This window comes from Zingiber officinale, chromosome 5A, assembly GCF_018446385.1.
Source record: "Zingiber officinale cultivar Zhangliang chromosome 5A, Zo_v1.1, whole genome shotgun sequence".
NCBI classification, from domain to species: domain Eukaryota; kingdom Viridiplantae; phylum Streptophyta; class Magnoliopsida; order Zingiberales; family Zingiberaceae; genus Zingiber; species Zingiber officinale.
This window is the reverse complement of record NC_055994.1, coordinates 65,607,345-65,621,942: the sequence shown is the minus strand read 5'-3', so window position 1 is coordinate 65,621,942 and position 14,598 is coordinate 65,607,345. Positions and strand designations below refer to the sequence as shown.

Here is a 14,598-nt window from a genome sequence, read left to right as displayed (position 1 = left end):
TATCTGCATCTGAAAATCAAATATTGATAAACATGAAATGATTTCTTTATTAATGATAATCATGCCACTTTATTGACAAGATGGAAACAAACTACTAACAATGCCAAGTTGCTCTAATGCACAAATAAAGTTGAACCATAACATTTACTTGTCGGCCTCTTTGAATTTGGCTACCAATCTCATTTCAAATGTAACCACTAAAACCTTAAAAATGATGACTAATCAACCTGATTTCACAATTGTAAACAATGTTGTTAATCAAGCCAAACTTCTCCTCTATTGTTTCAAGCAAGAACCAGGCTCTATTGGAACGGCACGCCCTAGTCCTGCCAATGGTGCAGCAGCAATCCCCCTCTGGTTAAGCAAACACCTAAATCGAGCCAATCTTCCCGTGACTTGTGTTGGATCATTTGCCAGTTTCTCGAGAGGGGTCCATAGTCGTTCTTCGGGCAATTCAAAGAACACAATTCAGTACTTTTATGGAACAAATGAGCATAGATGCAGAATATCGACAAAGTAAGTCGTTGGCAGATAACTAAACTCAAAAGAGCTAAAAAAACAGCCATCGAGAATTTTGGGTGAAGGAAATACGAGAACTAAAATTTCAACACTTTACCAGCAGCAGCTGCAGCGCGCGGCCATATAGTTTGCTCTATATCAGAGGCATCAATATGTTCTCCCCACATGCATACCTCACCGCCGAGTACTCGTTTTTGTTCTTCTGGTTCAGTGATGCCTATGAGTGGTTCATTCATATAGAACCCCTCCCAGGTAGCATCTAAGTGATCCAAATACCACTTGTCTTGGTTGCTCACTATGCATCTCAGTCCAGCGGCGACCACCTTCTTTGCTACTCCACCGCCGAGCCTATAAACAGTTGCAAGGAATTACATTATAGATGAGATAACTTACAACTATTAGAGTATGTACGCCAATTGCCAATATAAGAACATCTCTTAATTTACTATTAATTAGAGATGCATACCAGTTATGGACTACAGTTTCGGGGTTCAGTTGTCTCCCAAAGTTGTTGAAAGTTTCCTCCCTGTAGTTGAGAACACTAAAGGTTAGACCGTTAGAGTACTACCAGGGTTTGCCACTTTGGAATATAAGGCTTCATACCAATTGACGACTTCATATCCATGTGATATAGCTATTTTTTGTGCTCGTAAAACAAAGTACTTGTAGGCTTCGGATTCATTCATCCCATGTTTGTTCAACCTGCAACAAAAATGTCAGATGGGGCTTGTTAAGTGAATCATAAAACAGTCCATATGGTAAAGGAACATTTCGTGATGAAATATCGAGATGATTAAACAAATACTTTTATTACTGGATACATTAACCCATTTTGAAAAGAGACTTTTTAGTTTGCTTCAGCTGATTTAACTCGGCAGACATGAGATTGTTTGGGTTTTTTTTTTCACAGAAGGGATTGAAGTATGGAACCTTGTCAATTTTCTCCTACATTGACAAAAACTAGTGTGCAACAATGCAATTGCTCCTGCATTGTTTTGTTTAACTAATGCAATTGCTGCATGCTTAAAAATGCATCAATGTGGATATAGTTATTTTCCTTGGTGGTCACACAAGCTAGTGTGCTTGAACTGATTAACAATGAAGAATATAATAAAGAAATTTTATGAGAAAATGTGATGATTGATAACTACAAGCTGCGATTCTTTTCGCTTACACTACCAAGACTTTTAATGACATAGGTATACCATTCTTTTACATGAGGGGTATTGGACCAGCAACCTGCAGTTTACAATAAAAAATGCACAAGTTAGATATCGAAACTTAAAATTATGTATCTTAATTTTTGGTTTCTAACTAAAACATAGAAGAGGGCAAAAGAAGCAAAATGAAAGAGTAGGTTACTTTGAAAATAACAAATGCCATGAGAGGACATGGTTAATCCTGTTATAAGTAATAGAAAGTATTCAAGCTTACTTGTGTTAACTTCGTCGCCTCCCAAGTGGACAAACTTGAACTTGAAAATCTTTGAAAAATCTGAAAATATTTAGCCAAAGTTGAGTAGGTATTCAAAGATATATAGAATCTTTATTATTTAAGGAATCATTTGATTGCAGAAGGTCCAAATTAAGAGCAAGGTTTTTTGGTTGCATGATTATCAAATGAAATGATACCAACTATTTGGAAGAAAATTTATTATAAGAAACATTCATACTGGGAGTGGAATATTTTTATTTGAATAAATAAGAAAACATTTAATTTTGGGCAATGTTCATATATGCATTGTGCATTGATCTATTTGAGGTAGGAATTTGATGCTACAGTAATCTCTTTTAATCAATAAGGATCCTAAAACTCTTCAACAAAAAACAAATTTGAATGTATTTAGGAACCTAACTAAACCTTATAACATATTAAGTAATAACACATTAACAAATATTAGTATTCTAATTTCATTGACTAAACACAAAAAAAAAAAAGAAAAATATGATTTTATTATTAATTGTAATCAAGTTTATATTAATAAATGATATTATTTGTATATTTCATTATTAATAATCAGATATGATACTCTGCTTAAGATTTTAGGACATTTATTCTAATATAAATATTTTCATTATATATATATATATATATATATATATATATCTTGCTGATTCTGATTTCATTGATCTTACTAATTTATTCAACTCACACTTGAATTTTTTTTTAACTATTCGATTCATAAGAAATTAAGACAATTTTAAAACTAAGAAGTGCAATAGAGAAAAAAAAAGTAAAAACACATTTCATAGTTATGCCAATTGTCTACTACTTCAAGAGAAATGATAGCTAAGTAGTAGCCTACGTGATGAGTTCTACTTGCGAAAGGTGAGTGCCTAAATAGTTACCAAGTGCTTCTCGTTAGGCATACTTCTTTGTAAAGTTTCATTGAAGTTATGAGATAATATTTAAGGTTTTTGAGTGGCACCCTTAATGGTTTTAATGCGTAGGAGGTAGTCAGATAATCAACTATTGTTTCTTGAGGCACTCGCTAAGCCAATGCCAATGTAGCTTCTGATAATATTATTTCATATGGAATGTAAATGTCTATTGTGACAACTCGGGACATTTTGCTATTGGCGGAGGCAAAGCTATTGCATAGATCTTTGAAATCATAATGCATAAACTACATATAAGAACAAGGAAATGAATTTTACCCGAAAGAATTCCATCTATTACTTTGAATGTGAACTCGTTACTGACATCAAGTGGTTGATTGCATTCTGTTGATGGCCATAAAGCAGGATATCCGACACCCCTACATAATAGAAGAATAAAAATATTAACTGGTTTGGATCTAAAATCATAGAAAAAACCAATCATATTGATTATATTAATGATGTAGTAGGCCGACTAGCTAGGACCATCACAAATAACCGATGAGAAATAACACTTTTTGAGAATTCATTATGTAGGTTTCATGAATTTCCCATCACTTCATTTTATCTTAATATGCCTGTTAAATATGAATTCAAGCTCTTTTATCTTAACAGCTAAGGAGGCTTATAGAATTGATATACCATGAGCGAGCATGGCCTGGAACATCAATCTCAGCCAAGACATTTATCCCCCTTCTTTGTGCATACCTGAAATTTTCACGAAGAATTAGTCATGTAAAACAAAGTTAATCCTGTAGAAGATCATGCTAATTCACAATAAGAGATGATAAACTAATAGATGCACATGAAGCATTTATAAATGTGAGTTAGCATTCACTAATGCTCCATGAATTGTATTATTTGTCATATAAACAAAATCAAGAAGATATGGTCGTGTAACTTTCTACATGTAATAGGCATTTACAGTCATACTAGTTTGGGTCTATCAAACGAGAATATTGCTTTACTTTAGAAGATTTAGATGCACGACATATTCTATCAATGCAAGTTGCAAATAATTTCATCAATGGCAATGCAGCACAAATAGGTCCTTATTCACTTCTCAGTTGGTACTTGTCCTTTCTAGAGTTTCAGCTATCCAGACAGTCTCTGTTGAGGTGCGAAAGGATAGCAGTAGTTAATAGAAGGTAGTTCAAATACTTGCCAAATCAGACCACCACACTATGAAAAGTTTCATTATTGAACCAGTAAATACTTACTGTACAATTTCAAGAGCATCAGCCACGGTGTATCGCTCGGAATAAGAGTATGAGCCAGACCACAATCTTGGATATGATGGTATCTCCAAGGGGAAGGATTGCTCGTCCACAATATGCCAGTGAAGCACATTCTATATAAAATATGAAAAGAAAAAGAGAGATAGAAAATGACATCCAAAGAAAAATGACAAACAAAAATTTATAATAATGCTAGAACACTGGGGTGAAATAATTTATATGCTTAGGAGTAGAAACGTACCAATTTACTATATGCCATTGAATCGATAACAACTTTTATTACTGGTAGGGGTAGGTAATGCCGAGAGGTATCTGCATCATACAAAAATCATTAAGTATCAAAGATTCATGCAAGAGGCTAAGCAACGAAAGGACCTATAGCAATATGGGATTAGAGAGTAGTAGCTAGGGCAATGAAAGTCATGTGCCTAGATCGAGGCATCTCATGGCAACAACCCCAACCAACCTCAAGTAAGATCTGATTTCATTCTCACCAATCCAAAAGCTAGATCGTCCTTCGAAATCTAGCTACACACCCTGATAACATTTATAATTTATTATCTAGTAATGGAGAGTTGTGCCGGTGTGCCCTGGCGGGTCTAGCAATCAAACTTGCATGCCTATATTGGGGTCAATAATGACCAGGAACCACCTCGAGCAAAATCTCACATCAAAGCTTTCCATGCACCTAAAAGCGATGTCATTGCACTTGACATCCATAAACTTTTTGCTGCTTTCAGAGAAAATTGGGCATAAGCCACATGATTGAAATGAGAGAATTGTTTAGAAAGTTATGAACTGTTTCATTTGTTCATTTTCTTTGAAAATGGTATAGATAAGTACAGAAAATTGCACATGGTACAACACAGACACCGCCTTGAAAATTTCTGCAGAAGATTTAGTTTATTTGTGTGTGAACAATTCTCTATTGCCTCTGATAGGCACCGAAATCTTAGTAATCAATTTAAAAATTTATATAAGACAATACAAATTCTCTTGATAAATATTACCAATAAGAAGTCCACGAAAAGGAAACCTTGGCTTATCAAAAATAGACCAAGGAGCTGCATATAATTCAACAATCCTCTTATCAAAATTAAAGTGGCACAATTGGCTGAAAGTCTGCAAAATCACATGATCAAATAGTTGGTTAAAACAAAAAGAAGTTAAATCCTTCTCCAGTATATTCCGCTTAAATACCATTTCTTGAATGGCTTTAATTCAAGTTACCTCCAAAGCATGAAGTGCTCCATAAACTGTTTTTGCCTACAAGTATTATACAAACATGTAAATTAAGTGTATGCAATAGAAAAGAATGAGAAATTTATCCTTTAAACTAGAATAGTTGTTCAGCATTCATTTAAATTTTAAACTATAAAACAATCCATGTAAATTAATGAACAGTTAATCAAATTGACATTCTTCTAAGTTAAGTCAATCTGATGACATTTCTCCTCTTTATTACTGATGATTGAGCTAGAGCTCGTTTAATTCCTGTGCCAATTAGGTAAAAACATAACTGTTTCATAGCTGGATAAAATCTGACAAGAAGATTTTTCCATTTATTGTTGCCTCATTGCCCAGTAGAGGGTCAATATTTACTAATGTCCATTGATTTTTTTCTTCTATGTCGTAACTTGTGAATTTCACCACCAATCTCATTTAAACTTGCCAAAAATATAATCAGTTCAAATTTTAGAGGAGTTATAATGATTTCCTACTGAATCTAAATTCCTCTTTATGACCTAATGTCCGCATAGCATGTTTAATAGAGATCCATGTAGTAGGCAGTTTTTTATTTGTTCTAACTAAAAATGATATGCTTTCGCTGAAATTTTCATTCTTGTGATGTCAATGCAGATTGGAAGCAAATTAATATAAAATGGCAAAGGAATTTTGAACAGGTACAAAGTTTAACTACGCACCAGTAGAAAAATACATTTTGATCTTACATTTTCATTTTGAAGACTTTATATAGTCGGCCTTTTGTTTTCAGAGGCATAAGAAATCATTTTGGAGGAACATAAGACAGAGCAGGACAAGAAATAAGACATGAATTGATGTGTTTCTTAAGTCTTTTATTGTTTCTGGAAGTTGTCTTGAAACAATAGAACACTTAAATATGGAGTTACAAGAAACATTTGTGATGTTTATACCTCTATATTTGCATATATGAGACTTCCAAGAGCAGGAACATGCAATTTATAGGACTCATTCACCCCAAATTTCAGCTGCATAATGGATAAAACAATTCATCAGTAAGGCAAAGGATAAATATGCTAAACTGAATAATTATCATGCCAGTGATAATTATTTTCAAACTATTATGATTAACATCAAATGAAATGGTTAAAGAATCGCAAGCACATCATCTGGTGTTAGAATGAAGTCTGGCATCTCAAGATCATACCGAAGTTCAAACAATGAACAATCGACTAATAGAAGTTAGAAATGGAGAAGAATTATCTTACCACATCATCTGCTGAAGAAATAGCCACATTCAACCCAGCGAGCACCATCGAATTCGGAACTCGACCGTCAACGATGTGATTCACTTGTACCACATCGACCATCCTCTTGAAAGCTTCCTTCAACAGCGAGGAATCATCGGGGTACTTGCTCCCCTGCGTCGTCAACTTGAAATCCTTGCTCAAGGACAGCGTTCGCGAGCCATGGCTTACCGACTTGGGCATCGGCCAGAGGTTAACCGCTCCGTCTTCTCCGCCAAACGCCGCCTCGAAACAAGCAAGGAACCCGAGCAAGAGCAGGATTCCTCTCCCCCGATTTCCGTTTCCCATCAGCATTGCAAGCCCCAAAGGAGCAATTTTTACCCCAAAAGGATGAAACTAGAAGAGCAAAACCGCAAGAAAGGCTCTAAAGAAGCGATTTTTGCTGCATTTCTGGCAATGAGGATGGCAAGAACGGATTTTTAAAGCCGGAAACGGAGAATTACAGCCGCATTGTTAGAGCGAGGACAAGAGAAGAAGAATAAAAAACAGCAAAGAAGTAATGGAAATCGAGCGACAGGTAGGAAACCGAGAGAAGCAAGGGGGAGATGCAAAGATAGAAAGCGAGAAGAGTGGCATTCCTAGAATGGAATCCTTTCAACAAGGCAACAAACAAAAAATATATGGCATGTAACGATCCTGAATCCAAAAATTACTGCTTTTTCTTTTACACGTATGGTTTTTCCTATCAAACATTGACTCGTCATTCTCATTACTCATTACTGGAGCGATGATTATGCATTTGAATAAAGAGATATTCAGCTTTAATTGCTGCAAAATTGCCTTTAAAAGCAAGGTCAATTTACATAATTTTGAAACCAAAGCAGGTTTTTTAAGTGAGGAAGTGATCAGTGGATGATTTTCAATTTTAGAAAACAAAAAAGAATGACTCGAGTGGAACTGTGAGACGGCAGTTGGTGAGGTTACGACTCTATTGGCAAAAAAAAAAAAACAGCTTGGATTATCTTTTACAGATTGGATCTTGTCGGCGCAGTTAAAGATTAGATATAGCTATTATTAGCTGGTGATCCACCCAATCTAACCGGCCGATATTTTTTTTATGATTAAATTAATTGAAAATCTAAGGTAACAAATAACTATCATAATAGACAAGAATTAAAGAAAAAAAAAATCTAGAAACAAATTAAATAATACTAAAAGATATAGCTGCTGAAATAATTAGAAACTTACTAATTAGTGTTCTTTATTTTAGCAATAAATAAAAAATAATTATATTTTCTACTTAAATTAATATTCATTTAAAATAATTTATTTTAATATTTATTATTTAGTTAAGTTAGAGAAGAGTTCTACACTTCTACTGTGTTTTAATAATCTGGACTTTTTTAGTGAGAGTTTTCTCCGGATGGAACTATATAAAATATTTTTATTTTTAAATATTATATTTTTATTTAAAATGAGATAATACTTTTGATAGAAAAGGATAAATCACGATGAACATTTACATTCTAGAAGGGGATTTATTATAGTAAACATCTATCTATATAGGTACCATCCGTGGAGGCATAACATTATCACAAATATTGTATGATATAGACATGATATATATACTATGTAAAATTGATGCATCATCAAAATGGAACTTCAAACCACCCAAGATGGAAATTGATGAACTGAAGAAAGAAATAAGCTCAACGAGTAAAATTAGAAATTATATTAATTCATAGATCATAGAAACATAAGGCTCTGTTTTTATTTCCTTGAACCAGTTCAAACAAATTGATCTTGCAAATAGATTTTTGACCTGTTTTGATAAAATACCATAAAATAATAGGATGTTTTAACTCGTATATCATAGATGCCCAAAGATAGGACAATTAAGGTCCATCGAGATAAGGACAGATCTATTGTTAGGGCACATGGTGTTGTCTTAGAATGATCCAAACTTGTCCTTAACTTTAGCATTAAGAGCTCTCTTCTTCCTTATCTCGCTTTACATTCATCAACCACACCATGTTAATAATAATAATAATAATAATAATAATAATAATAAATAAAGCATTTGTTTACATTCAAATTTCTTTCAAGTGTCCTGTGTCTTGTGTGTTTGCATAGCGGAAACCAAGTAATTCTCGATCGATAAAGCAATGCGACAAAGAATATGTATGACGAATATGCTTCCACGTGTTATTGTGTTAGATCAAAAGGTTGAGCTTTCTTATTGCGTATTTGCTCATTTGCATGGATTTAAATGATAATAAATTGATGATAATGTGATGGGAAAGTTGATATCAATAGGATTCTTAGATTCAAGAAGAGGGTCGAAATCAAGATTTTATTTTGGGATGGACTAAATTTAAAATAAATTATCATTTTTTTATATTTATTCATACAAAAATTAATATATTATATTATATAATAAGTCTTTCATATCATAATGATAATATTTCAACAAAATATAAATAAATAATTCAAAAAATAAAAATAAATTAAAAGAGTATAAAGAGAATATACACTAAAAATATAATAAATTAAGTTTATGGATACTATGTTTTATTCTATGAGACTTCTCACCAAACTCATCTATTATGGATTCAACATCTCGGCTAGTTAGAAAATATTTGGACTTTTAGAATTTGGGTTAAATTTGAAGTCTTGGTATAGAGATGAGGATATATTGAGCTAGTTAAAAAATTTATAATAGGATTTAGTATTTGAATTAGATAATATACATCCATAAGAAGGGGACTAATCTCTTTTGTTTCGCCTCTAAGTCAACCGAACTTCGCAATAAGAAAATAAATTTTCTTTCACAAATCCATTTCATTTTTTATTTCTTTGAACTTAAAAAAAATTGATATTTTAAAATTATAAAGATTATTAATGGTGGTTATTTTAAGTTTTCTTCACATGTCATCCTTTTAAATTAAAAAAAAATTTAATGAATTCTTGACACGTATGAGGGGTAGGGGTGACAGAGCCCGGAAATATATATATATATATATATATATATATATATATATATATATATATATATATATATATATATAAAACTTTATTTTTCATTAAATTATAAACTTGGTAATAAATTATGGAACTAGTCTTTATTAATACGTCTTATTTATATATGGTATTAAATTATTGGACTTAGTCCAAACTTGGTAATAAGTCATGTAAATAGTAGGAATAAAATTTTGTAAATAGGATAGGAGATTTATTTGAAGTAACTAATTGGGGTATGTAAAAGAATAAATAGTTTTAATTCTTCAACGTAAAAGAAAAAGACACGTTCTTTCTCTTTCTCTTGATGCAATAATCGGTTAATATAGATTGTGTAGACATGGATATCGAGGTTGCATGATATAGTATTTATGTGTCTTATAAACCCTAAGCACGTTTGATTTTCTGTCTTGATTATTAATTAGTTCATATAACTTGTTAATGTTATACTTAAGATGAGAAATAGTTTAAGGGTTATCTTTTCATGTCGGTAAGGACCCTACGTGGTTCGGCAACTGCCGACCCTCTGGCTCACCAACTGAACTCGGGACATCTCGAGTCCACTTGTCAGACTACAACCCTATGGTTGGCAACTTCACTAGAAAAATAGATATCATGTTTTTTTTCCTCTTGCTAGAAGGGTTAATATAGAAAATAAGGTCTTGCATGTATGTAATTGTGAAGTATAATTTAATCATTGTGGCAAATTGTAATAAAAGGTGAATATGCTCGCCTCTAGCGCCCCCGCCAATCTGTCTCAGGGCCAACACGGAGGAGGTAAATCACGGACGGCTACTAGCTTTTGGAATAATGACTAACATATAAGGGAGGCATTTACCTCGATTTTATCGAGATTCGAACCCCATACCTCATTGTGGCAACACCTCATGCGCTAGTCACTAGACCCATCCGAGGGGACGAAGTATAATTTAATCATGGACTATAGGGATAGGTTCAATCATGTATTAATTATAACATTGCGTGTGTGAATGTATGGGATACAACTATGTTTTTATTAATTATGCATGTTCTGGAATTAATGTGGAACCGCCACATCAGCGGCCCCCCTAGAGCCGGTCCCACGGATATGGAGGGAGGTAAATGCAGGTACACAGGTGGGAAGTGCATGACGGAGACGTTAACCCCAGGCAGTGACACCACAGGGATCGACCCCTGGACCTTTCAACCACAGAACCATGCACTCTCCATCTGTGCTACGCTCTGGGGACATGTTCTGGAATTAATGATAATATGCATGTGTGTTTCTATGCTATAATATATTAAGGGTAAGTAAATGCATGTGTGTTTTCATCTTCTAGGCTTTATACTGTATATGATATTTTATGGAAATATATGCATATGCGTTTCATACTTAAATGTCTTAATAGTGCTCTAAAAATATATGCTTGTATGAGTTCAACTTCAAGGTTTTGAAGAAGTTTTATAGAAGTTATGTGCATGCTATTTTCTGTTTAGAATATATGCCATGTGTGCTAGTAGCTTAAGAACTCTCACTTTTAAATTTAGAATTTATTATTGTGTAAGTAATATTTTTAGGATATTTTAGCATATGTGTATGCACAAGAATTAAATAGAAAATTAAATGCAAGTGGATGTTGGTTGCAATTTTATGTTATGTATAGGTTAATTTATAAACCGGGGACCTAAGCCTTGGGAGCTTATCAAATTATATTCTAGGATAGTGGCATGATACGGGGACTTACACCCGATGAACATGTCAGAATCAATCAAGTTATGTTTTGGAATGATGGTATGATTCAGGGACTTACTTCCGATGAGCATGCCAGAATAATGAGAACTCCGGTCCAAAGTTTGGGTCCCTATCGGTAGGGGCTCCGATCCAAAGCTTGAACCTCTACCAAACTAGTGCTAGGGTAATTGTTTGATCAACAAATTATGTTACGTTTATGATTATGTTATGTTCATGACCATGCAAGCATGTTCATGTTTATGCCTCACAAGTATACTTAAGTTATGTTTCGTTTATGAGTATGTTTATGTTCATGACTATGCAAGTATGTTCATGTTTAAGTTATGTTCAAATTATGAAAATGATTATATTGAAGTTTATGTTCATGCTTATGTTTACGATCATGTCATTGGTTTATGCTATGATTATGTTCATGTTTATGTTCTTGTTAAGTTCATGTTTATGCCTATGTTATGTTCATGTTTATGTTAAGTTATGGTCATGTCATATTCATGTTTATGTTATGTTTATGCCTATGTATGCTTATGCTTATGTCATGTAGGTTGAAAGCTAGAAGTCTGGGGACAACATGGTTTATTTTGGTGCACACAATTATATGTATCGATTACTGCTCATTATGGTTTGAACATGTTGAGTTTTTAAACTCACAGATCTAATTATTTTAGTTAATGAGGTAAATGAGATAGGAGGCTATGACAAGTGAGCGAGCTCGGTATGGTGACAGTGCAACCCAAAGACTTTCTAGTTTACGTTTCCGTATTAGTCAGTCATTGTTTCCATGATAGTGTGTTAGATTCAAGTTAATGCATTTTACTTTCAGTTGTGGTATAAAACTATTATGTAATGAAGTTGGGGATGTGATTTTTATTAATTTATGTACGGATATGGGAAGTTTCTAAAACGTCCATACACGTATCAAGTAAAGTAAGCCAAAAAAAAAAGAAGAAATTTTGGGATGTTTCAAGTTGTGATTTAAGATTTTTTAAAAGATAATATTCATCAATTATAGAATCTGAGCCAATACTTGAACAAACTCTCTCAGAATATAAATAATTATATAATCTGTGTCCTCTCTCTCATTCTATTACAAAGAATTATTTTAACATACTTTATAATTGAAAATGCATGCTCTATAGTTGTCATAGAAACAAACAAAGTTAAACTAGATGGATCAACTTGTCAATCAAATTATAGTATTCCAACTTTTTTATTTGAAATAACTTTTGGTACAATTTTGAGATAATAGACATTTTCTAAAAATTCTTACGACAAACTATGTTGAGCTCTTAAAGTTGACACTTCAAATGATGCAATTCCTGTTTAGTGAAGTCCTCAGAATAATATTTTTTTAGTAAAAGTACAAATCTTATCAATATTGAACCATTTAAAGCTATCTTTTGAATTCAAAGCAGAGCTAAATATAAGAAGTTCTATTGTCTTATCATTGAATCTAAAGTTTAACTCTTCCAACTAAAAATCTATCATAATGAAAGTAATGCTCAACTATGATGGTATCATTTTGTTAGAAGAATACCAAAATCATCATTTCTCAATGTTAGGAGAAGTTTTTTTAGTTGTAGAGACCAAATTCATTGCATTTATAGTATCAAGAGATTTTAGTTGCAAGACACAACAAAATAAATTTATGATCCCCATAATTTTATGTATCAAATACAAAGGAAAAATAAAAATAAAAGACTTCATCACTATTAAGGAACCACTAACTTCCCCATGTATCGAAGTAGAGGAACTATCAATGATAATGCTTTCAAGGACATTATTAGTTGTGTAGAAATTAAGAAAAAAAAAACTAGCCATATTATTGAATCCAAAATTAATCTTTAGAAATATAGAGTATAAAGTCTTATATAGTTAAGTTAAAAAATCGTAAACCCTAAATATAAAAGGAAAAAAAGACTAAATTACCCTAAAAGCTATAAACATCCCTCAAACTCACGATGTTATAACTAAAAGTATTGAGAGTTTGTCAGACAAGAAATGAAAATGTGAAGTGGAATGTACCTTGGTAAATATATTAGCAATCTATAGATTTGAAGGAACAAAAGGTAATGCGATGGTTCCAATTTGAAGATGATGACAAGTAATGTGACAATCAATTTTAATATATTTTGTTCACTCATGAAAAACTCAATTGCTTGTAATTTAAATAACACTTTGATTATCCCAATATAATGGAGTAGGTTGATGAAGAGAGATACCCATATCTGTAAGCAACCAACGTAACCAAACTATCTTACAAGTAGTTGAGGCCATGACATGATACTCAGCTTTTGTGGAAGATCTAGAAATAACATCTTGTTCCTTATTCTTCCAAGAGATGAGGGAATCACTAAGAAAAATGTAGAAGCCAGTGGTAGATTTGTGATCCGTAGGATCACCAGCCTAATCAATAGTAGAGTATGCATGTAGCTCTTGAGATGAAGTAGAAGGAAATAAAAGATCTTGAAATTCAGTGCCTAAAATATACCTGAGAATATGAAGAGAAGCAACCCAATAAACTGTAGTTGATGCAATGATAAATTGACTAACCACATGAACAACATATACAATATCTGGACGAGTCACGTTAAGATAAACCAAGCTTCCAATAATAGTTCTGTATAAATCAGGATCCGACAAAGGTGAGCCATCAGATAGAGAATATCGAGTATTAGTCTCAATAGGAGTATCAACAACTCTATCATGAGTAATAAGAGCACGCTCAAACATATTAGATATATAATTTGTCTGGGATAAAAGATAACCTTTCGAGGAATAAGCAACCTCAATGCAAAGAAAGTAGCGTAGTATATCCAAGCCTTTCATAGTTGTAGTATCCAAAAATCCAATTGTTAATTAAGAGGGTTCATTCGATTTAATTGAGAATTTATAAATGTACATAGTCTAAAATTAATTAAGTTAGCCTACAATTATGAAAAATAGTAAGACATAAACATATATATAAAAAATATATATAAGATTAATATATTATATATATAACATGCAGAATAAATAGTATATATAATAACTAAGTAACTATAATACATGAACTAAATATAATTAGGTATATGTGATTATATATATATATATATATAATGCAATGTCAAATTGGTGACTTAGTATTATAAAAATTAAGAAACTATAATATTGTAAAATATGAATTATATATATATCTATGTATATGTGATATATATGTGCATGAAAATTTAATGCAACTGATGACTTAGCATAATAAAATTTGTATGCCAATTAGAGGAATTATT

At 32.4% G+C, this 14,598-nt stretch overlaps 1 protein-coding gene across 1 annotated transcript; it reads right to left on the bottom strand.

Annotated features, from left to right (window-relative positions):
• Positions 1–23: 23 nt before the first annotated feature.
• Positions 24–7,344, bottom strand: LOC121980535 (beta-hexosaminidase 3-like). The gene is made up of 14 exons (XM_042532612.1): positions 6,607–7,344; positions 6,292–6,366; positions 5,366–5,401; positions 5,146–5,257; positions 4,377–4,447; positions 4,118–4,248; positions 3,540–3,605; positions 3,177–3,277; positions 1,954–2,013; positions 1,725–1,758; positions 1,123–1,221; positions 986–1,045; positions 617–867; positions 24–443 (listed from the first exon to the last, which is right to left on the bottom strand). The coding sequence occupies exons 1-14, from the start codon at positions 6,937–6,939 to the stop codon at positions 277–279; spliced, it is 1,596 nt and encodes a 531-aa protein (XP_042388546.1). The 5' UTR covers positions 6,940–7,344; the 3' UTR covers positions 24–276.
• Positions 7,345–14,598: the final 7,254 nt, after the last annotated feature.

Excerpts from the sequence above, each read along its gene's own strand:
- LOC121980535 (XM_042532612.1), bottom strand. The coding sequence starts at position 6,939 with ATGCTGATGGGAAACGGAAATCGGGGGAGAGGAATCCTGCTCTTGCTC. Across the intron at positions 3,606-4,117 it reads GATGCTCTTGAAATTGTACA|GTATGCACAAAGAAGGGGGA; the intron begins GTAAGTATTTAC and ends TGAAAATTTCAG. Across the intron at positions 1,759-1,953 it reads AGGCGACGAAGTTAACACAA|GTTGCTGGTCCAATACCCCT; the intron begins GTAAGCTTGAAT and ends TGTAAACTGCAG.